Here is a 26198-nt window from a genome sequence, read left to right as displayed (position 1 = left end):
ATCACTGTGGATTGAGGATTATAACAAAAAAAGAATACCTCTTAGTACAGGAAATATTCAGGCAAAATTTCTCAATATTTTTACCTCATTAAAGAGACCAAATTTCAAGAGGAATGTGAAAACTTTACTGCAAGATTAGGATGGTTTGACTATTTTAAAAATCAAACTGGACTGCACAATGTAAGAATAACTGGGGAATCTGCTAGTGATAAAGATTCTGCGGCCAAGTTTCGTGAAGAATTGCAAAGGATAATTCAGGAGGGTGATTATGACGATCGGCAAATATTCACATTCAAAGAAATTGATCTCTTTTGGAAACATATGCCAACAAAAACTATTTAAACCTGAAATATCTCAACCAGGATACAATTTATTAGGAGGCAATTATTACATTTTACTAGGCAGGATAAGAATAGCAAGTTTATGGTGGGGCTTAAAAGAGCTGTGTAGAGGTTGTACTTTTTTAAGGACCTGACTATTTTTTCTGATGTGCCATGGATGTAGGGGATGGCAACAGCATTTCTGAAATCCTTCTGAAGACATGGCCAAGGAAATGGGAAGGAACTGATTATTTCAGGCATGACTGTGGACACCCAGACTTCAATGAGGTGATTCATCTTGTTGAGGAGAACCCTTCTGTGAGTACCTGTGGCATTACACATGTCATGGGTACCCCCCCCCCCCTCACTCCAGTGCCGGGCAGGCTCTGCATGCCAATCAGCTCCAATCCTTCCAGTATCAGAAGATTCACACACTGGGCCCAACCGATTTTGCACTTCGAGTTGAGTTCTGTAGGTGGCTTTGTCAACACTGTGTAGAAGAGCCTCAATTTCCAGAACTGGTGTCTTCACCAATGAAGCTGTACTCACTGCGAAGGCAAATGTAACTGCCAAAATAGCCACATTTGGTCCAGGGACAGCCCTCACATCACTCACTGGCATTGATTCCAGAACAAGTTTGCTGTCAAGATGTGGACAGACATCTTTGGTGGTGATTCAATCAGACCACTTCATGTACTTGAAGTTCCTGGAAGAGACACTTCCACAGTTGTTGGAACATGTGCCGTTGTGCATTAGGCAACATATGGCTTCAACATGACAATGTACCACTGCACTTTTCACATGACATCTGACACTACATCCACCAAACGTCTGGTTGGAGGAAGTAACCACAGTGGTAGAGAAGATGTTGTAGGAAGCAGCACAAGGCATATTGCAAGGTCTTTAGACAACCCCACAAGCATGGTTTACAACAGGGTTTCTCAAACTTTTTCTACGATGGAATACTTCACAAATCCTGAAATGTTTACGGAACACTTTGGTTATTTTGTAATGTATTAATTAATAATTAATTGCTAACTTAGCTTATTTTAAAGTTAATAATTGTTAATTAATAATTGGCTATTAATTAATAATTAATTACATATCAATTAAACCATTATTCAATTAATTTGTGCTGATTTTCATTGACGTATCCCATTCTGATCACCAAAAATTTATAATATTATTATAAGTACTTATGATTGAATGCAGACTTTTTCTCTTGTGTGCTGGTTTTGTAGGTTAGGTAAATATAAATAAAATAAATGAGTAAATAAGCGTTAAGAAAAAACAATCATTTATTGTCAAATGTTAATTAGTAAAAACAAAACAAATAAAAATAGTAAAACGTATATTGCAAATTAAGTTTTCTTAATGACTGATGTTTTTGGGTCTTTGAATTACAAATTCATTTGATACCAGGCACAATATTAGAAAGTTGAATTCTCATATTTGGTGTGGCGTCGAATCTGTTCCTGGACTTTGATTTGGTTTCAGCATAATATGAAAATCCTGCCTCGCATAAATATGTCTTTGTAAAAGGAAGTAAAACAAGAATAGCTAATTTCGACACACTTGTCCAGAAATCATTTATTGGCAGTTCCTTGTATTTTTGTTTTAAATCAGAGTCACTAATTAAGTCAATTAGATTTTCATAGTCACTTGTGCTGAAGCCTGCTGGCATAGCTGTCACTGTAAATGGATTCAGAACCTAGGAATTATCCTCACTGGATTTTGGAAAATATTGCAAAAGAGTTGATTGCAAGTCATGCAAGTGTTCTAAAATTACGTTAGATACGTCTTCATTTACTTTAGAATTTATTTCAGTCAAAAATTCATGCAAGGTGGGAAAACAATCAAAATTATTCTGTTCAACTGTAGAAATCCAGAATTGCAACTTCCTATAAAAAGATGCAATTTTATCTATTGTATTAAAAATTGTAATATTCTTTCCTTGTAATGATAAGTTAATTTCATTGCACTTTGTAAAAATATCTGCCAGATATGCAAGCCTCATCAACCATGAATAATTTCTTAATAATTCAATAAAATTTTGTCCTAAATTATGTGACATCAAGAAGACCATTAACTCACTACGAAGTTCAAAAAGCCTCAATAATGCTTTTGCTCTGGATAGCCATCTCACTTCAGTATGTAATAAAAGTGCGTTATGTGCACTACCCATTTCATCACACAAAATTTTAAATAATCCGAATTGAAGTGGTTGAGATTTTACATAGTTGATCATTTTTATGGCTTCATCCAAAATAGTTTTTAAATATGTAGGAATTATTTTTGTTACTAGTGCTTGTCTATGCAAAACACAATGACTTTGGGTGGCTCTTGTAGCTACTTGCAGGATATGTGTTACAACTCCCTTCATTTTTCCTACCATTGCTTGAGCAGCATCTGTACAAATATCAATACACTTCTCCCAACCGATTTCCTGTTTTGTAATATAATTATTAATACAGTTGAATATATCTTCCCCGGTAGTTTTTTCTTGTAGATATTCACACAGGAGTAAATCTTCTTCAATACTTTTATCAAATATGTAACGAACAAACACTAGTAATATAGCGAGTCCTGCGTCATCTGTAGATTCATCCATTTGCAATGAATATTCATTTAAAGTTTATTGTAGCCATTTAAAGTTTAGATTTTTCTAGCGAGTCACGTCGTCTCTTAAAAAAATGTATATCTTTTCCTTTGTAATCAGTATGTTTCATTTCGAAGTGCCTACGAAATTTAGCTGGAGCCAAAGAACTGTTTACTAGTATTTTATTACACAAAACATCAGGAGCATGTGTATTGCCAATACACGTAAATCCATAATTTAAATAACTTTCATGGTACTTCCATTTTGGTCTGTTCTTAGATGACTCTTGTTCTTTAATATTAGCTTTTGAAGAAACCACCATTTTCAATTCCATATCTTCTCCAATCATACGAGTAGATGTGTCAGTAGAAGTACTTGCTCCATGGGTATTTTTTCAATAATATTCAAATTCCAATATTTGTCAGAGCTATAATAAAAACAAATAGAATTGTGTTGTAAAGGTAACTTTAGTATGAAAAACAATAATATTATAAATAAGAAATGTGTCGAATAATATAAAAGTAAATGAATAATGCAAAATAGTAAAAAAAGACTGCAACACACAAAAGTAAATATGAATTGTAACAATACTTGTAAGAAAAGTACTAAACCGTATCAAATAATGTAAAAGCAATTGTAATAAGAATGATTTGATAAAATGTTCAGTAACAAAAATTAAGCAGTTCGAAATAAATCAGATATTAATTATAAAATTAGTTAAAAGAGTAAGAAGAATTCTTTTTTTAAAGTCGCCTCGCCTACTCCCTATATACGGGAATAAAAAGGCATTAGCTGATTTTTTTTTTTTCCCCGAGGGCCCGGTCCCAAGAAATTTACTCGTAAATACCTTTCCAAATTTTTTTAAAGTTCATACATTAACATAAGTATTAATAATTAATTATGGCATAATCATAAAGAGTATTAGTATACTTATGTATATGGCATGTTGACAAATATAAATTACATTTAAATTAGTTATCAATCACTGGACTAATGAAATGTTGTAGCATGTAGTTTCTTCAGGCAAACATCATTAAATTAATTTGTGCTGATTTTCATTGAACATATCCCATTCTGATCACGAAATACATTTATAATATTATTATAAAAGTACTTACGAGTGAATGCAGACTTTTTCTCCTGTGTGCTGGTAGTTTTTCCCCTCCTTTTGTACATCTTGGAGATCTTTGTAGGATTGAGGTGGATGACTCACTGTATGTTCCATCACAAACACCTTCAATAAGAGATTTCTTAATACCAAAATTAAACAAAGTGCCTTGTCTCTTATTCATATTAATTTTAACTCTGTATTCCTATTACTTTTAAAAAAATCACGGCACTCCGGTTTCAGAACAAGCACTTACATACTGCAATACAAACTTGTGAAGAAAGTATTCAGTAGTAATAGATTTGAGAACCGGATACAGACTACCTTGATCTTCAATATGAGTGGAAAAATTTTCTTTATACTTCCTTGTTGAATGGTCACTGATATTTGCAACGCAGACGTCATTTCCTTCAGTTTTGAGAACAGAAGATATGACACCAATTGTTGTAATGGGCTTGCAGGCAATTTTTATGACCCGTCATAAACAGCGGTATTCCCTTTCCCAAATGTTGAAAGGTTTCGACGTGTGAAAATTCACGATACACAGATGTCATTAGGTGTTCTGGGTCTGAGCCATTGGACATATTCACTAATATTATTCTACTGAGAATATTTTTACTATAAAATATTTATTCATGAAAAATGCTTAGAAAACTAAAATGACAAATTTCAGAACTTCTCGCGGAACACCTATTCACCTTCCGCGGAACACAGTTTGAGAAACCCTGGTTTACAAAGTCATAAGACAAATTCTGTGCTATTATTCTTAAAAGATTTCCCAAGTTAAAAAATTTCCCAAGATAACCCGACCGGGTATACAAGAAATATTTGCCTGTAGTTTCTTGCTTGGACTGAACCGAGCATGGAATATTCTCTGGACTGACAAAGCTCGCTTCCATCTGGATGGTGCTGTGAATACACACAACTTCAAAATTTGGGCAACCGCAAACCCACTTGTCATACAACAGATTCTGCTTCATTCTCTGAATGTCACTGTTTGGTGTGGTTTTACAGTGGAATTCAGACCTTTCTTTCTCGAGGAGCTTGGTCCTGTCTCATTACCTGCACTGTTAATGACCAGCGATATGCATCTCTCTTAGACAATCAGGTGATTTCAACACTTCAACAGTTGTCATGCAGGATGGTGCCCCTCCTCACATTGCCACCCCTGTCAAGCAGTTGCTTCAGACACATTTTACCGAGGACAGAATCATCAGCTCCCATTTTTGTACAACATGGCCAGCATGCTCGTCAGATCTGAATCCCTGCAACTTTTGGCTGTAAAGGAATCTCAAAGACATTGACTATCGTGCACACAGCCAACTTAGTGGACCTCAAGACCAGCATTATATGCCAAATCACATTTTGAGTGAAACTCTACATTCTGTGGTTGAGCATGCAATTTTGTGATTTCAGCATATTGCTGTCCTCCATGTCGCATTGTTGTGTAACCACACAGCACACCATGTGTATCCCATGTTTTGTGACATGGAGGACAGCAATATGCTTAAATCACAAAATTGCATGCTCAACCACAGAATGTAGAGTTTCACTCAAAATGTGATTTGGCATGTAATGCTGGTCTTAAGGTCCACTAAGTTGGCTGTGTGCACGATATCATAGTAGAATTATCCACTATGGTATTGCCCTAGTGGCAACTTTTAGAACTCATGGTTGGTTTCTGCATAAAATAAAATTCCATTGCTACACATCATCATGCTAAATATTAAATCATTCAGCTGAGTAGTTACCCAGTTACAGCCTTTTGAAATGTGAACTTTAATTATAATCACCCTGTATTTTACATTGTTTTGCATTAAAATTATATTTCATTATTATAACCAGAATTAAAATGACAGGTCATGACATTCCAAATTATCATGTGGTGTGTGTGCATGCGTGCATCCCTGCATGTGAATGAATTTCTCAACCTATGGCTGTAGTGAATATCAAACCTATCAAACATCAACCTACTTCCAACATAACAATCAAACCTACAAACAATAACTAATCGGTGTCATCCTCAGATAAGCTTACTAAAAAGCTTCGAGGATGCAGGCTGAGACATTGCATCGCATCCAAGATTAACACAAAGAGAAAAAAAAATCTATTTATTACTTTTAAGTGCTGTAGTTACAGCACTTTAATACATTAAAGCAAAAAATTGTAAATATATATAACTTATTGTTATTGAAAAAAAAAAGGTTAAACATTTATGGAATAAAAGAGGTCTTAAACAGAGGAAGAAGGATATTCCTAAGATTACAGAAGATAAATGAAATGCTTTCAAGTATTTATCAAATAGATATAAATTGCAAGTGAGATTGAATAAATAGAAAGAAAGCTATAGCTAGTCACTGAAATTTGAAGGATATGAAGTAACTGTGGAGAAGATACAGAGGTGGGTAACAAAAAAGAATATTGGGACTGCAGAATACTGTTATAAGGGTAGAACTGAGGTATTCTGCAGTCTTGTGAACAAAAGCAGAAAGAGAGAGAGATGATTTAGGCATTCAAGTTGTTGAGACTTTATATAATGGAACTACCATTCATTTAGCTTTGCTAATCAGTCCTCCTCAGTAGTGCAGCAATTTGCTGAAGTGTCTACATAACCTTTGTATTCCCCACCCCCAAACTTCTATGTGCATGATTACCTCAAGATTTCCCCCCCCCACACACCCACCCATCCGTGCATTCCAAACCTTACATTTATTTATGTTGAACTGACATCTCCATTCATTTGTTCACTCATTCAAAACCTTCTGAAGAGCCAAAACATTGAAACCATCCCAGCTTCATATTGTCTGCCATTAACAAAATATTTCCCTGTAATCTACTGACAATATTCGTAAAAGCTGAATAGTAATTTTATTAACTTTATTTTCAGTAACATTAAATTAGAGATGAACAAGAAATTATAATCTTGGTTTAATCCTTTATCCAAGTGTAAGCAGATAATGTTTGGATGTGAAGTATCTTCATTCACAACTGGGCCGCTTGTATATGGAAGCTAATGACTTCACATCAATTGTATTGCATTAAATGCAAAATACACACACACACACCCTTTCAGATGTATATAATGCAATGAATTATAGAAAGGGACACTACCCAGACTGGTTTCAACCTTTATTGAGGTGAAAAAGTAAAGGAGTGTTCATTATAGGCCTAGAGTAGTTAGTATATGGGTGGAATCGAGTGCAATGAGAAATAGAGAAAAAGGCTTCAGCTCTTGTATATCATCATACAGCCAAAGGCTATTGTTTTTTCTTTTTCACCAGTCTCATGCAGATGAACAACAAAAAGACCAATTGAAACCAAAGCGTAAAGATGACTGATACAAATTCTTCTAATGTGGCAGAAAACAATTTCAGTGATATTAATCTCTCTTTACTTCACTCCTCTCTAAATGTCAAATAATATATCAGATTATCAGAAACATATATACGAGGTGGTATCAAAAAGTTTCGAGACTAGCTCTGTTTACGAGAAATTACTATATTTATCTACGTTTACACACTATCACCTTCAAAATAGTCCCCTTGCATATCAATACAGTGCTCCCAGCATTCTTGCCACTTCTGGAATGTGTCCCGGAAGTCTTATTTTCGAAGCATGTCAAGCTTCGAAACCTTCTGAGATTTGCGCTGGATTTCTGCAATGGTGTCAAAACAGTGACCTTTGAGCTGGATCTTCATCTTCGGGAAGAGGGCGAAGTCTGCAGGAGCCAAATCTGGCGAGTAGGGTGGGTGCGGAAGTGAGACCCAGGAGCAGAAGGAACACCGCGTCGAAGTCTGTCAAGAACACTGTCAGCATGCCGTGAACGACCCATTCTTCATGTCGAAGATCATTACCGGTGATGAAACTTGGGTGTACGGATACGACCCTGAGACGAAGCAACAGTCTTCACAGTGGAAGAGCCCATCATCTCCATGACCGAAAAAGGCAAGGCAGGTCCACAGCTCGACCAAGTGAGCAAGTGCTTGCTCGTCTTTTTCGACATTTGCAGCATTGTGCATCGAGAATTCATCCTCAGGGGCCAGACCATCAATAGCAAGTTCTACTGCCAGGTTTTAAGGCATCTGAGGGAGGACATTTGGCTAAAGTGACCAAATCTGTTGTGCACGAAAAACTGGATGCTCCACGACGACAATGCACCTGTCACCGAGCTCTCCTCACATGAGTTTCAGCTATCTCGGTATCTCCCATAATGCAAAACACATCTCCTTGCAGATATGTATAATGTTATGCATTAAGGGAAGGGCCACTACCCAGACTAGTTTCGACCTTTAGAAGAAATCTCAATAGAGGTCGAAACTAGTCTGGGTAGTGGCCCTTCCCTTAATGCATAACATTATACATATCCACAAGGAGATGTGTTTTGCATTATGGGAGATACTGAGATAGCACTATCATTAAGGGAAGGGCCAATACCCAGACTAGTTTCGACCTTTAGAAGAGACCTCAACAGAGGTCGAAACTAGTCTGGGTAGTGGCCCTTCCCTTAATGCATAACATTATACATATCCGCAAGGAGATGTGTTTTGCATTATGGGAGATACTAAGATAGCAGTGTTGGTAGCTTGCTCCACCTTTGCAAGGAGTCGCTAAGTGTTGTACCACTTTACCCCAGTTCTGAAGATACTTTCAGGTGCAAACTTTGTTTGCACACACTTGGATAAAGGATTAAACTAAATTTATTATAGTCTGACCAAGTGAAAAATAAACTTTCAACATCTTTCTCTAAATCCAGAGTAATTTAATAAAAAGATGGCACACCGTTTGGCAGCTCCTATAAGAGGAGATGACCTTGCTAATGCTTCTGCCTTGGTATCTCCACTTGGGCCTGGCTCCCACTGAAGAGACCTCAAATAAAGGTCGAAACTAGTCGGGGTAGTGGCCCTTCCCTTAATGCATAACATTATACATATCTGCAAGGAGATGTGTTTTGCATTATGGGAGATACTGAGATAGCAGTGTTGGTAGCTTGCTCCACCTTTGCAAGGAGTCACCCAGTGTTGTACCACTTTAACCCAGTCCTGAAGATACTTTCAGGCGCAAACTTTGTTTGCACACACTTTGATAAAGGATTAAACGAAATTTATTATAGTCTGACCAAGTAAAAAATAACCTTTCAATGATTACTATTCGGACCATATCCACAAAATATTACTCCCCTCCCCTACAGAAAAGAGACAACACCAAAGCTATCACACCATTCCATATATCTAAGGCATATCCAAAAAACTAACTAAAATAATAAAATCTTACAAATAATGATATATTCCACTAAACATCAGCCACAGTCCCTAAACCTGCCAGGTGTTTACCAAGTCTCTTGCAATTGTAAATTATTCTTCTATGGCCAAACAGGCAGGATTGCCTATATCAGAGTTTGCTAATATAAGTTTCCACCACTACAGCCACTCAGGACTTGCTGACCATGCATTGGACATCCACCAAAGGATATGCTGAACGAAGGACACTCTACTCCACCACAGCAAATATAAATACAAAAGACTCCCTTGAATCTACCTTGGGAAGCTTTCATCTGCCATACTTCAGTTCAATACCCATTTTACACCATTGTTTGTTGTTGTGTGCCATCCAGTCATTTCTGACTGTTGATGATCTTTGTGAATAAAGTTTCTCCATCTCACTTGGCTCCTTGTCTTTTAGATGAATAGTTGAATGTCACCATTCTAGGTGGTGACATTGCAATGCCAGATGCAACATGGACTGCTAGGAGAATAGAGATTGAAGAAATGGAGGTGTTTAAAATATTGCAGAACCTCTATACAAACACAGCCATGAGATTAGATGGCATATTGGTCCATGTATTGACAAGTATGTGCAATAGAATTATCAGCTCCTCTGACCAAGCTGTTTAATTTAAGCCTCAGTACTGGGAGGGTGCCAAATGGAATGGAAAGACAAAATTCAAGACTGGGTGGATAGGAATATGATACTCTATCAGGGACAACATGGTTTCACGAAGGATAGGTCTTGCTTAAGTAATCTGCTTATTTTTTATAATCAAGTAACAATGGAGTTGAATAAGGGAACTACTTAGTGATACTGCTAGAATTTGCAAAAGCATTTGATTCCACATAGAACTCTATTGCATAAATTGGAGAAAATGGGGATGGATATGAATCTGGTGATTTGGGTTAAAGAGTGGCTGATGGGCAGATATCAAAGAGTGGTTTATGGAAGAGTTCAGTCCAGGTGAGGGCAAGTGATGTACCACAGGGCTCAGTATTTGGTTCTCTGTTGTTTAATTTGTATATTAAACAACAGAGAGGAAATGATTTGACTATTCAGAAATCTTCAGTTGTTTATTGACAATGCCAAACTGGGAAGAGCAATGGTAAATGAAGGTGATGCAGAGATCCTGTAGGAAGACTTAAATTGACTACAAGTATGGGCAAAGGTCAATGGTTGCCAGTCTAATGTGGCCAAGGGTAAGGAGTGCACTTTGGGAAGAGATCAGAAGCTGTGTACTATACTGGTTGCATGGTTGTTGAAGAATTCACTATTGAGCAGGGATAGAGAGGTTATTGTTCCCCTATATAAGGAACAACTGAACCTTCAGATGGCCACATTTGAACTAATGAGCACAGATATGGACTCCAGGATTCCATGGGGATGAAGAAGGTGCGGAGAGAATCTAGAAGCAAGTGACAAACACTGAGTCAGGTCTGTGGAATGCTCCCTATGAGAACAGATTGATGGTCTACAGGCAAAAAAGAGAAGACATGATAGAAGCATTTAAGCTGTTAAAGGAGTCTTATAGGATTGACACTGAAGACTTTTTTCAGTACATGACAAGAAGGGAGAGAAGAAGGAATCACCAGTGGAAGTTGTGTAAGAGTGTGATTATCAAGGGTGTTAGGACTAGATTTTTTGTTTGGAGGATGATGAATGGGTTGCCAGAAGTGGTTGTGGATGTTTCATCAGTGAATGAATTTAAGGAGAGGTATGATAGGTACTGTGTGAATATTGGATCTCCCATGATGAGTCTTCTGATTCCATGGAAATATCTGTATTATAATAATAATATATACATATATCACTCAAACACATAAATGGCCACAAGGCCTCTAGCAAATAAATGACATATGTGGACTGGGGGGGGGGAGGGTAAGGGAAAAGTAATCTGTTGATATTCTTGAAGAGCTGGAAGTTCTAGTCCTTGGGAAATATTTCATAGGGAAGGCTGCTCCACAAAACTGAAATAGATGGAATATAAGCTGGGAATAACTGGTTTGATGAGTCTGCAGTTCAAATATAAAAGTATGTTTGTAGCTGCTGTTCATGCTCCTGTAGATTTAGCAGAAATGAAAATGGGGTGGGAGGGCATAATGAATGCTAGTTCTGCTGAACGGTGATCATGGAAATATTTTTTGAAGAGACAATGCAGAAACTGTCTATGAGACAGCGGTTGAAGAAAGAGGTCATCAATCAACCAAATTAATCTCTTCTGGAATCCATTAATAATTTTTAGAAAAATCTTCACTGAAGATTTTAGAAAAATTAGATTTAGATTTTTCTAAAAATCTTCAATAAAGACTCACTCTAATTGAAGTATTCCAAGGTTGAAGAGGATTTGAGATTTGTACAGTGTAAGTGTTCTCCTCTATGGTGCTGAAGCATGCATTCCACGGTGAAGCAAGCCTGACTACTTGAGAGTATTCGAGAATAAGATGCTATGACATATCTATGGAGGGGTCATGGCAGACGGAGTTTGGAGGAGGCGGTTTAACACTGCCATACATGCTTTGTACAACTCAGCAGATGTCTTGACAGAGCTGCGAGCCTGGTGTCTTCAGTGGCTGGGGCACTTGCACTGTATGGGTCCCAAAAGGACTGTGAGAAAAGTGTGGGAGGCCCGACCCTGATCAGGGAGGCCGAGAAGGAGATGGGCGGATCAGGAGGAGGAGGATCTGCAGGCTGGAGACTGAAACATGACGGATAGTCACAGACCGTGCCCAGTGGCGTCACGTGGTGCTTGAGGCCAAAAGTTCCCCCGGGCTGACAGTGCCTAGATAATGTATAATGTAATGTACGGTGTAAATGACAGAGCAGGAAAGTAATGTCTTGAGCAAAAAATTATGCCAAGTTTTCTGGAAGATGCTATAGAAGTATGTGATTACACCAGGAAAAATTAGGAGTAAGAGTCAGTCCAAGATGAGAGATCTCAATTGGGCATTATCAAAAGTAAGCGGAGAAGAAATTAAGTTCCTTTTGTGAGAAAACAGACAAAACTGTGTTTTAAAATTACTGAAGGTGACTAGGTTGTTGTTGTCCCATTGCAGGGTGGTGTGAAGATCAGTGTTCCAACTAATAGAGATGATCTCAAAGCTTGAGATGACTCAACACTTCACTGAGATGAGTGGAGAGAGTGCTTTGTAAAACTGTGAATAGGGTTTGAGGTCAGTGTAAAATAGTTTACACACACATACACAGTGTATATATATATATATATATATATATATATATGGAAGAGGGTTGGTGAAATAATAGTCCTGAGGAACACCTGCATTAATAAGATTAATCTGAAAAGAGGAAACATCTTCCATAATTACATTTAGTGAATAATCAGAGATAAAATTGGCAATCCAATTATAAAAGGAGGAAGGCAGATCATAAGATGACAACTTGCTAAGAAGCCCTCGATGCCTAATATCTTGAAAATGTCAAGTGCAAGTAAAAGTGAAGATCCACAGCCTGGCCTACAAACCCACCTCTGGACATTGACTGGCAAAATCTATACTGGTGGTTGTTGATTAGGTGAAATTTCTCCAGATATTGAAGTTGATTTCTGACAACATTCTCCATTAATTTGGATAACACTGACGTGAGAACAATAACTGGATTGCAAGACATCATTTTTTTTTTTTTTTTGGAAATTGGCTGTATGTGGACTTCCAAGAAATAGGGTAGATGCCAGCTGAGTATAATATATATTAATAATAGGGAACAGGTGTTAGTTCAGGACCAAAGCTGATAGGATGTTTTTCTCACAGAAAGATACAGGAGGAATACAATATGATGTTCCAGGTAAAGGAGGTAATTTGCATTCATTATCTATGAAGGAGCTGGATGAAAAGAATGATGCCAGAAGGTCAGCTTTATCTTTGAGTGATGTTACAATGCTATTTGGATAAGAACTAGGTGGAAGCACAGATCTAAAAAAAGTCCTGCTCAACAGCTTTTGCAAGGGACCAGAGGGCAAGACTCCCATTGGTACAGGTAGCAAGTTTTCTACACTGCCTTTTAAATTCAGACTTAGCTTTTCTTTTTAATGATGGTTTTTGCTAGTATTGCAGGCTTCAGCATAGGGTTGCAAATGAAGTTGGGTTTTTATCTCAAGCCACTTTTTGGAAACCATAGATTGAATATAGGGTAGGGATTTTGAACAGAGTGAAGAATGAAAACCTTCATTCCAATGTCGATAATGTCTGTAACAAGTTCACAACAAGTACAGTCATACCCCGACTTACGCGGTTTCTTATATGTACGTATTCCCGTCCTGCTTCACCACTAGTCGTATCTTTCAGGTGCCGGCCGCATTCGCCAGTGTCGCACATGCTGTGAACAAGCACTGACATGTTTCGTGCGGTCTCCATTCATACACGCTTTTTATAGTCTACAAACCCTGCGATTGTTTAATGTTATGTTCTTGATAAAAATTTTATCACATAAAAAATAATAATGTCATCCAAAAGAAGCAAATCCGATTCTTCTACAGCTAGCAAGAAAAGAAAAACATTGACTTTGGAAACAAAACTCAATATTATTAAGGATTTTTAAGGCGGAATGAAAATTTGTGAGCTAGCAAAGAAGTTTGATCTACAGGAATCCACAGTAAGAACAATCATAAAAGAAAGGTTTACAGATTTTGGAGGACATACAGGGTGTTCGGGATAAATTTGACATATTTATAATTAATTATATTTTTCCGTAAGTTACATGTATTAACACACACTTCTCTTCATTTAAAAGTTTGGACCCTTCTTCATTCATATACAAGATGTCAGAAAGGATGGATAGCTGGAACCCACCTGAATCATGGAAGAGAATAACTTGTATCATGATGATTCGTGCCCGCCATCAAAATAAGGATATTACGACTGCTGCCCAATGCTTCCTGAATACAGTAAAAACAATCAGGCATGAACTAGAGACTTGCAATGGTGACTACGAGGATGTAGCAAGAAGAAAGATCCCTAGCAGACGATCTGATTGCGTTCGTACAGCAGAATTCCTCGCAAATCTGCAGGAACAGGTGTTGAAGAACCCTGGCATTGGAATTCGGGCTTTGTTCGTGGAGTTGCTAACTGTAGTCAAGCCCTGGATAACAAGGGTAGCCAATGGTAGGCCGTATGTATGGCAGCAGGATTCGGCCCCTTGCCACACCTCTGGGAAAAGTCAAAAATGGTTGTCTGAAAATTTCTACGACTTCACCAGTCCAAATGTTTGGCCTCCAAACTCCCCAGACCTTAACCCCATGGATTATTTTGTATGGGGCGCAGTTGAAAAAGACACCAATCGCACTTCCAGTAATACAAAAGCCCAGTTAATGGATAAAATTAAAACAGTTTTTGCGGCCCTTCCCAGGGAGACTGTAGCATCAGCTTGTTCGAGGTTCCGAAGCAGAATTGAAGCTGTGATCGATGCTAATGGTGGTTATTTTGAGTAAATCTTGTTGATAGTATTGTAATTAACTCTGCCTGTAATGTTTTTTTGTCAATTCATTAAATTTAATAGATACAAAGAAGATTTTCTTTTTCCTTACGAAACTGTCAAATTTATCCCGAACACCCTGTAGATTCTAATGAGGAACGAATTGTAGCCACAAGGCAAAAAATAAAAATATCATTAGCTTGCTATGAAGAAATTTTGCATGACAAGAAAAAGACATTATGCCATCAGATGAATCTATTAGATTTTATGAAACCATCGACATTGAAATAACTTTCTTTTTTTTTATGTACGAAAAACTACAATTATGATTATATTTCTTAAAAAATATAGGTGTTTTTGTAAACCTTTGGTCCCAATTGTATGTTTGTATATATATAAATTACATGCAAAATTATACCCCGAGTTACGCGAATTCGACTTACGTGCTTTTTGTTGGTTCCACCTACCGCGTAACTTCGGGGTTTTACTGTATTTTGATCTGAAGAATGGATCTGACTATGCCCAGAAGGACTCCAATTGACCACTTTGCATTGTAATTCCAAATTATATGAGGCTGTGAATGCCTGAGAGTAGACATTTCAAAAGAGAAGCACTCACCTCAACAGTATATGGAAGGAAAACTGGTTAAAAAATGATCCAGTACTGGATATGAGAGCATTGTCAGGATGTAGTTTGGATGTCTACAGATGATGATTCACATAATTTAGGTTGGTGTTGATACCATGAATGTTGGTTAAGTGATTGTGGAATAAATTTTTTTTTTGTAAGATTTTTTAATTCTTTAAAGTTCTTGGGGAACATTTTTTGTTTAATGTAACTGCAGTAAAGCTATAATTATTTAAGTTTACTTTCATGCTAGAATCACAATGTGAAGAGAAAATAGAGCAGGAGAAACTACAGTGAGTTATGATAAACTCTTGGACATATTTCCCATACAGAAGTATCCAGACTCCATGCCACAACGTGGCCTTGATGATGCATCTTACAGACAATTAAACATCTTCCATCCTGGTAGATGGCAGTGAGATTATGTGTCAACAACTGATCAGGTAGTCTTCAGAATGCATTATTATGTGGTTTAAAGCCAGTGGACTGGTTTATCCTAGATGATGGGAAGGGTATGGGAGGTTATACAATATGCTTAGCTTGCTACTGAAGGGTATCGTTCGCAGTGCATGTTGAAAGACTCTGTGTGTGTGTGGGGGGGGGGGGGGGGGAACCAGAACTCCTCTTCTGGGAAGTAAACATGGCAACAGCCACTTCATACCATAAAAAAAAAATGGTGATATTTCGCTGGGCAATGAAAGTCACCTACCACCTTGTGGATCCAGCTGGCATTTCCTCCAACTAGGAGATATGCTTATATATATATATATCCCCACCTTCTAGAGGTGTGGCCTGACTTGAACAGGAGAGCCTGTACATTGCATATCACTGGCCTATATTTGCTGAAAAACTATGGAAATTAACAGATTATGCAAAATTGGTATGGTGGGAAGCAATTGAATAAATTTCATTAGTCAAAAGATGCATCACAGGAGATCCATAGTCTCTCATGCAAAAAAAAAAAATATCGAACTGTGCCTTAAATCCATTCAGAGTTCCAACATTCACTTCAATGTAATAAATTCCATCTAATCACTCTATACAAAGAACCTGCTTCTCATAGCCTTCTTATACAGCTTCTAGGAATCTCTTGTTCTACTGTTGTCTCTCTCAATTCCATGAAAAATCTCCTCCCCATTAATCTGGTAACACCCTCACCAACTTATACATCTCAATCATATCCCCTATCCTTCTATTTACAAGATTCTGTTCTATTCACATTCTAGGTTCAAGGTTCAATTCACATTTCCTCGATCTCTCCTCATTATCTTACATTGCACAGACCTGACACTAACTTAGTAAACTTTCTCTGGACACTCTACAATACATCATCCCCTTTAAGTTGACTTAAGATTAAGTCAACTTAAATCAGTTGACTAAATCTGTGCACAGTACTCCACATGCGGCCTGATCAAAGCCTTATACAAGGGAACCATTATCTCTTTGCTTCTGCATGTCATTGTCCTTATCATCACTGCCATAATCTGTTGTGACGTCCTTATAATTTTAGCAATGTGACCCCTAAACTTCAAGTCTCTGTCCACCATCAGCCCCAAGATCTCTCATCTCTTCCAGCTACTTCAAAATTCCTCCATTCATTGTATACTCGTCATACTGTACCATCATTTTGAACTATGATTTAAGCCAATTAGCATACAATTTGGTTGGATAAATTCCAAATTTGATCAGCAAATATCAGAATGGGGAATTGGACAATGAGACTTATTTGTGTCTATGGTCCCACAGAAGGTTTTACTAAGGAAGAAGAGGCATTAGAGAAAGCAAAAGACAATGAAAAAAAGGAAAAGTTTGTCGTTGTTGGAGATCTAAACAGCAGAGTAAGAAATGATTACCAAACATATAGAAATGTTTTGGGAAAATTTAGAGAAAAGAGCAAAACTAATAATAATGGTAAGTACCTGTTGGATTTCTGCTTAGGACCTAGATTAGTTCTTACTAATCTAGGTCCTACGTTCTCACTATGTTCCAATATAAAAATGTGCAAAAATTCACATGGAGAGAAGATGAAAGAAATAGGAAAAAGTCTCATTGACTATGCTATTGTTGATAGTGATGTTTTCCCAATGGTTCAGGACACAAGAGTATACAGAAAATTCAAAACTGGAAGTGCTCACCATTTCATGCCGAGTAGGATAAAATTCAATTTCATATTGAAAACAAGAGTGTGTAAAAAAGTTTTAAGATGAATCGAAATTGAACAGCTTTCAGGTGTGAGCTACAGACTAAAATACACAAACAATATTCAAGAAAAAAAAGAGCTTGAAAACACCAAAACCAAAATCAAAACTGCATGGTTCACTCAGTAAGTTAAACAGGCAGTGAAGGGGGGGAAGAACACATCAAAAGTTCCTGGCAAATAAATCACCTTGTGCTCTTAGAGAATACAGAGACAAATGTAAGAAAGCAACAAAGCACAGTGTGTAAAACTAACTAAACAAAAATCATGAGAACATTTTGGTAAGAACACAGAAAATAAATATCAGAAAGGTGGCAAAATATTCTGGAAGCTATAGATAAAGCTTAGAAATGAAGGAAAGAGTACTGTAAAAAGGAATCAAAGATAATAAAGGTGACATGAAAACTGGAGATAAAGATATCCATGAAGTATGGAGTAATTACTTCCAAAGATTGCTAAATGAAACAAGCAGTGACAGCACAGTGTAGAGTGGAAGAAAACATTCAACGGTCATGAATACATATCAATATTTGAAGTGGAAAGAGCCATCAAAAACCTGTAACATGTAAGGGAAGCTGAAGTGTATGATATTTGATCAGAAATGTCAAAATATGGAGGTATAAAAGTTTTACATTGGTTATACTGCATAATTCAGAAGGTGTGGTCAGAGAGTTGAATTCTGGATGATTGGAGTAGAGCACGCATATTACAGAAGAATTTCTCTACTGGGGTTCCTAGTAAGATTTATGCAAGTATTCTTGAGAAATGGATAAGAAAAATTGTGGAGGAAAAGCTTGGAGAAGAACAAGCTGGGTTTAGGCCAAACAGTGGTTGTCAGGATCAGATTTTCACTTTTTTTGTAGATCTGGAAAAGGCATATGACAAGGTGCCAAGAGGAAAATTGTTAAAAATACTCCAGTTATAAAGGTGACATGAAATAATAATGTCTCATTTGCATATAGTGTAAATGGGACATTATATCAAGCAATACATAGTGTCTATTTGAGTTGTAAATCAGCAAGGATTGAAGGAGATACAGGAAGATGGATGTTGAGTCAGGTGTGCGACAAGGTTGTACATTATCTCTACTGTTATTTATCATCTATGTGGATCACATTAAGAAGGAAAGCAATATTAAATCTGATATCAAGATTGGAGATGTTGGTCTCAGCTCTTTACTTTATGCAGAATGTTATATTCCTAAATAAATTCAGGACAGGTCTGCAGGATTCCCTGACCAAATTGAATAACTGTCGTAATAAATTTGGTATGAAAATCAGCATTAAAAAGACAAAGACAATGAAAATAGGCAGAAACATTGAAAATATCAACTGCAGCCTGATTAGAGAACTTACATAACAGGTAAAACATTTCAGCTACTAGGCACAACTTTCAATGAAGATGATAAATTAAATATGGAAATATACAGCAGAATCAGCAAAGCTGGTATGGTAGGAAGTCAACTGAATAAATTTATATGGAATAAGAGAGAGAGATTAGCCAAACACAAAACTAGCTGTATACAATACAGTGTTCAAACCAATTTTAACACTTATGGATGTGAGAGCTGGGTTAGAAATAAAACACTTGAACAAAGACTGGACATCACAGATGACAGTGCTGAGAAAGATTAGGGGAGTAAAGAGATGGCATCAATGGCAGTATCATATAAAAAATAGGACAATAGGAAAGAACTTGACATTGTTAGCAAAGCTAATCTCAGGTAATGCAGGTGAGCCACTTAAATAGAATAGGAAAGGAAAGATTAGCAAAACAAGTGTTCTTTGTCAGACTGGCAGGATAAAGACCCAGAGGAAGACCAAGATCCAGGTGGATTAATACAGTAAAAATTGCCTTAGAAGACAGAAATATAAGATCTGGTAATGTTGGAGTCTTTACAGGTAAGAGATTGATTTGAAGGAAAATTTTTGATAAGTTAATTATCTAACTTTTCATGCAGTACTATGATAACACTCTGTAAACCCCCCCCCCCAAATGAAGGTTTGTATCAGGAATTTGATCATGTTTTCAGTATCTTAGCAAGTTTTTTTCCCACTGACAATTATTAAATAATGGTCACAGACTGGGAAGTGCCTAGTACTATAATGCTTGCTCAGTGAAGCAATTGTTGTGCATTATATTAAGGATGCAGACATTGATAATGTGAAACTGATTACCCCTCTATACAAAAGTATAGAGGGTAATCAGTTCTTAGTTATGAATATATTTCATGAACAAACTCTTGTTTGCTTATGCTACAGTAAAATGTGATTAAAAACAAAAAATAATTTCCTTTCCAATATACATTCTAACTGACAAGGAAATAAATGAACATTTAGGTAAAGGTGCTGTTTTATACTCAATACCATTTGATGGAATAACTACAGTCCAAAGAGGAATAATTAAACAGCAGGTTTAATCATTTCAATATTTTGTCACTGTCACAGAGAATCATCAGGAATACAATGTTAAAATTGTAATAACACACACAAGAAACAATAAGTGGAAGAAATGAAATTAAACTACATAAAGAGACTAAAGTCATATGAAGGACACCCTCTAAGGGTGCTGTTGGCTAGCCTTAGATATTGTGCACGGGGCCTAAGAATTAAAGTTTCCCAAATCTTGTTTAATACAACCATATTTATTAAGATTATTTTAATAATGGAATGATTCTAAAAACTCTTTCAAGTTTGAAACTAGCCTAATCTTAATGAATGCGGTTTATATTAAACTTCCCAAGATTTGGAAAACTTTAATTCATAGGAATTCCTCCACCCCAACATCTAAGACTAGGCAGCAGTATCTATAGAGGGCACCCCTAATACGACTTTAGCCTTCATGTAGACTAATTTTATTTCTTCCACTTATTGTTTCTTGTGAGTTTTATTACAATTTTAACATTGTAATAACACTTACATTTTCATATTCTGAAGATGTTTCTGTGACAAAGATGAAATACTGAAATGATTAAAACCTGCTGTTTTATCATTTCTTTTTGTGATGTAGTTATCCCATTAAATCGTATGAATGACAAGGACTTACTGCAGAAAAAGGTGTGTCAGGTTATTAGTTAATATTAATCAGGATTTTTTTATATAACACAATTTCAAAATTCACATTTCAAAATTTTTTTGAAATATTATTAATGCCACTTACCAATTTATTTAAAATGATACTAATTTAGTTCAATTTTAGGCCTCTTCTTGACTTTTTCGTACACAGCGAGCAACCTTCCTCTTAAAATCTGAATAGTTTTCTCTCCAGTCTTTCTGTCAATGGATTATGAAATAACAATTAATGAAGTGAGCAGTGACAGAATTTCATTGTTTTAATAACACATTCCGATATTCTGGAATGCATATTTAATAAGTCCACTGAAGAAGAACAGGTTAGAAGCATGGATATTTCATATCCATGCTTCTAACTCTACCTCAGAATTACAACTTTCATATTTTATTAGAAAATGTCTTGAGTTAATGATGAAATGAAACTTAAAAAAATAAAATGTAATTTTTAAAATTTATTCAACTACTCTACTTATCGATATCTGCTATTTCTCGATTAAAATTGGGTAATGCTATTTCCCAATGTAATATTCAGCACCTGTATAAAAAAATAACTGCAAGTTCAATGACTTGATTAATAATTCAAATACACATAACAATTCTGAAAGCAATGTTTTATTAATTTTTTTTTTTTTTAAAATAGGTCACAGTGGTTCATCATACTAGCATATTATTATTATCACCATCAGGCCTGTGTAGCTCAGTGGAAGTGGCACGTGTCCTTTGCGCTTGGTTGCTCGAAGTTAGACCTAGTTCAAGTCTAGTTGGCGACTGGAGGAAATTTTTCTAAACCTATCTTCAACCGGTTCCCGAGTTAGTCAATCTCTGGCACAGGCAAGCGGGTTTTTGCTCCCGGAAACTTGGGTTTTTGTCCCGTTAACTCAAGAAAATCGACCGCAGTACCCACATTATTTCAGACAATAACATATCCTGTTAGGGTTAGGCACCAAGAGATGACAGCACATGTTTGCTGGTCTCTTCATCAGTAGCTGCCTATAATTAGTGATAGACATGGGCCAGTTAGCTCTGATTGGCTACCGGTGGTGATTGAACTGCCCACTCAAAAAAAAAAAAAGCTAGATAGGGTATAAAGGCCTCGCCTGCTCCCTATTAGGGAATAAAAGGCGTTGGCTGATTTATTTATTTTATTTCATCATCAGAGACTTGCAGGGAATCAAGGACTCAATGAGGAAGGCCATACATCATCCACACAAGCTCATAGTATTTCTTAAATTCGTTCAAACTAGATGCACTTCCCACTTCAATAGGCAAATTATTGCATGCACTCACTACTGTGAGTGCATGCAATAATTTGAAATCTTGCTCTTACTACTTTCTTAACCACCAACAAGCATAACTTCCATGGATGCTTTTCTCCATTTGTCCTTTCCCCCATTTTCATTACAATGGAAACTTTCATCAACCAATATCTTATAACATCCTTTTGGGAAGTTTCTAGACCTCTATCATATCAACACTCTTTCTTCTATTTACCAGTGTCTGTAGTCAGATACTCCTAATCAGTCCTCAATCTATGTTACATGATCCCTATATCATCTTTGTAACTCTTCTTTGCACCCTTTCCACAGCTTCTTTATTCCCACATAACCCAAAACAAATCTGAACAAAGTAGACCAGGTAATGTCGTATCAAAGATTTGTAAAGCAAAATAACTTTCTTATATGTCAATATTTATTTCAGCATCACAATTATCCTCTGAGTTGCATTTGCAATTTTTGCTATAACCTTTACAATTCAAATTGCAAATATAATACTAATATAATATGCCACAGGCAATCTCATCACACCAAACTGCATAACTTGACACTTATTTAAGACTGAATTGACAGCCGTTACTGTGTTCCCAAGACTCCAGCCTAATCAAACTGCTGTGAAAGACTTATACGCTGGTGTCTAAAAGCTAAGGAGAAACTACATTTTTACCTGTATATGAAAAAATTTTCATGACTATAGCAAAACGTGGACATAAATTTATTGCCAGCATACTAATAAATTATATTACACACAAAATGTGTTATAAGTTTCGCAGAAATTAAACTGCAATATGTTTTTGGCAAAAGTTACAAATTTCCTAAGGACATAGTTAAGGATTAAAGTAGTGCTTATAGAAAACTGTGGAGACATTTCAGTATGGAATATGTCCACCCCGAACTGCAATGCAGCTCTCACAACATCATAATATGCTTAGTTCCAAGTAATTCAGGAGTTGAGGCAAACTGGCCCACTCCTCCTTCAAAGCAAGGATAATGCCTTGTTTGTTTTCTGGAGGGGAGGGTTCTGACCACTTGATTTAATTAATATACTCGCTCTCCAGAAGTTTCTCTACAGCTCATGGACAATGTGGTGTGGCATTGTCATCCCGAAAAATGAATTCTTTGCCGACATCATCGCGGAACAATTGGAATCACATTGAAGTTGCAATATAGTTCACCACAGTCCCTTTTTCCAGCACTTGTACCTCGGTGCATCCATTAAGCATAATGTGCCTCCCAACAAGATGACTCCAGCACTGCTGTATCTATTCCTTTCAAGAACATTCTCATGATGGTAAGCAGTACCACTTTCATGCAAGATCAAGTGCATTCATCAAGAATCGGAGGAAAAAGGTCAAATATAATAACCTATTGGAAAATATATAATTCATTCCTCATTTCTTTTTTGACCCTTAATTTTTTTTATAAAAGAATTAGGATATGTCTTAGGGCCTAGTTAAAGGAAAACCATAAAGCTGAAAGAATAATAAAACATATTAAGAATATAAATTTATTATTCTGCTTCTTAACAAAGAATTGAGATAAGATAGTTTGGCAGGTTCTATTTCTTTTTTTCATACAACTAACGGTATGGCCCTATTGCCTCTTCTGAAAATTTTACTGGTTCTCTCTGCACCAGGATCAGTCTCTAAGCATTGCTGCTTAAAAACTTCGATTGTATGAAAACTATTTTAAAATTGTTTCTGTGAAAACAATTTTAAAATAGTCTTTGGGCTTGTGAGTGATTAAATTTTCTTCATATTCTTCAGGATCGTTCCGCTGTGCATCTAAATTTAGCAGGTCGGAATCACTCAACTTCTCAGAATGAGCTTTAATTAACTTAGATTCATTTGAAAAGCCTCTAAAATCACTTGTACAATGTGGAAGAATGTGCTTCCAAACGGCTCGCATATTGCTAGCAGTAATTTCATTCGACTTTGCAACTTTATAACCAGGCTGAGATTTCATTGATTTGGCCAGAAAAGTCTTGGAAGGCATTCGCTTTCAAAAAAAAGGGCAGTTTCATTGACATTAAATATTTGTTCATCACAATAGTCCCCTTCTTTCACAATTTTCTTCAAAATCTCTGGATATCTCCTTATCTGCACTTGCAGCTTCGCCTGCGATTAGAACATTATATAGGCTATTTCTCTTTTTGAAACGCTCAAATCACCCAGCACTAATGTGGAATTCTTCTTCTTTTCCATCATTGATAGCCCTTTCTTTCCAGGTTACTAAGAGATAATGCTTTTGATTTAATAAGACCAGTGTTTAGCGGGATCCGTTTTTGGTTACAATCTTCGATCCATGTAAAAAGAAGTCTCTCTAATTTCAATCATTATAATATTTTGATTTTCAGTGCATGCATGATGAATATCAAGCAGCCTTACCTTTCTCTTTGTATTCAGAAGTTGATTCAGCCATTTTTGTGTTCTTGTCCTATCTTTGCTCTGGACTCATTCCTTGTTCATTTTCTTTATTATTTCAAGTTTTCTTCCAATCAGATTACTTTTTGAATCATTTTCACACTTCTGTTTTTTTCTCACTAATTCTTTTACTCCCGATTTAAAGGTTAGGAAAATAATTTAAAATAAAAAAGATATGGAAAACAATTGCACGAGATATGATCAGCAAAATGCTATGTAAAGCAGATGACATAAATTTTAGTGGTAAATTTGGAACATAGAGTACATGGAAATAGTGTAGTATGGCATTAAAAAATAACTCTTTAAATGTTTCTAATCAATAACTAAATTATTTCATCCTGGTGAGTGATTTTTTAAAATAGTTAGCCATAAAAAATGTATAGATTGAAAATTTTTAAAATCTGTAACATTTCGTTTAAGATGTATATAGGCGCACTAATCGAATTTGGGTATCGAAAGAAAAATGAAGCACTAATCAGGAGCGCATTAATCGAGGGATTGCTGTATAGGCAAACTTGTCACAGACATCTTACCAAATTTTTTGAGATATCCAAGTACCTGTGCTCCATGAAGCTGACTAGCCTGTTGACCTTTCATGGTGTGTCAATTACATTTTGCTGTTATAACTAAAAATTTGCCTTCATGCTCCATGGTAGAGTGAGGGCAACCTTTGTCTGGAGCACATCCCATTGGTTTAAACACTATCCAGAGCCTGGATACAACTATGTGAGATTCCAAACTCTCTCTGGCAATATCAGTAATTCTGCACCCTTCTTCAAGCTTTCCAATAATGCTTCCCTGTGTGAAACAATCTAGATGATGTCTTTGAGACATTACAAGACATCTTATTCCTTCACAGAAAGAGCTTCCTTCAAACACAACTCACTTAGCACAGCCTTTTATCTTTTATCCTATTGAGTGCTACCATGTGATCCCATTGCACATGATTCAAAAATTTGAATGGTACCCACTTTTTACTCGAAATAGTCAGTTATACAAATTGCCAAGAGCTGATTCAACTGAATTTGTGGCTGCAATCTTCAGAAATAGTGTTTGTTCTTAGGTTTTGGACACCAATGTATTAGCATCCCATATTGCCCTGCCTATTTTGCATCATCAGTAAATAAATGAATAACAATGGAGCAATGCACAGAACCTGGGTTGTTCCCCAGGATGATCTGTGGGGAACACCAATAGGCATCTTAAATCTGACAGATTCACCCATCCCCCAATATACTACTGTAGTATCCTTTCTAATGCCTTAGTAAAAGTACAACAGTATCATAGTGTATCCAATCCCTCTTATCCAACTCAGCTGTAGCAGCATTGTGAAATATGAGCGAACTGCTCAGACTTTAGTAAACCCATGCTGTTTTTTGAAAAGTATAGCAAGTTTTTACCAACTTCTCTAAAATCTTCACAACCACTTGAGAGATACTGATAGAATGGTAGAAAGTCTTTCCACTCGGTTACAAAGTAAATTATATTCTTTTTAAAATCTGTTACCAAGTGTAAAAAAACACAACTAGGCTACTTGTATGTAGAGGCTGTTCACTTCACATCAACTGTCTCAGTATCCCTTAATACCCGTGTTACACTTCCTTTCAGATGTGTATATTGCTAGGCAGTATGGGAAGGGTCACTACCCAGAATAATGACTTCTACGTTAATTCAATCTTTGGCATCTTCCTGGATCTGATTCTCACTGATGAGACCTTAATAAAGGTCACAACTGGTCTGAGTAGTGACCCTTTCCCATAATGCACAGCAATATCCACACTCAAAAAGAAGTGTACTCTGCATTATGGAATACTGAGGCAGTGGATGTGGAGGCAACAGCTTCTATATACAAGTAGCCTAAGCATGAAGATAGATACTTAATACTAAACT

General features: G+C 36.5%; 2 protein-coding genes across 3 annotated transcripts in view; both read right to left on the bottom strand.

Annotated features, from left to right (window-relative positions):
- Positions 1-26198, bottom strand: part of LOC150107101 (ubiquitin-conjugating enzyme E2 G1-like) — a 182470-nt gene that overhangs the window by 40870 nt on the left and 115402 nt on the right. For both annotated transcript variants that reach the window (XM_090391001.1, XM_090391002.1), the window contains exon 5: positions 20700-20812. In XM_090391001.1, the coding sequence (XP_090247127.1) occupies positions 20735-20812 (78 nt within the window). In that variant the 3' untranslated portion in view covers positions 20700-20734. The remainder of the gene's footprint in view (positions 1-20699; positions 20813-26198) is intronic.
- On the bottom strand, positions 1636-2952 carry LOC150107102 (zinc finger BED domain-containing protein 5-like; the record flags this gene model as incomplete). The annotated part of the gene is given in 1 exon segment (XM_090391614.1): positions 1636-2952. A coding segment is annotated over 1 exon segment (1317 nt), but the record flags the coding sequence as incomplete, so codon positions are not given.

The sequence above is a fragment of the Typopeltis vanoorti genome, chromosome 4 (assembly GCF_054136105.1).
Source record: "Typopeltis vanoorti isolate ZY-2024b chromosome 4, IOZ_Tvanoo_1.0, whole genome shotgun sequence".
NCBI lineage: Eukaryota > Metazoa > Arthropoda > Arachnida > Uropygi > Thelyphonidae > Typopeltis > Typopeltis vanoorti.
This window is presented reverse-complemented; position numbering and strand designations above follow the sequence as displayed.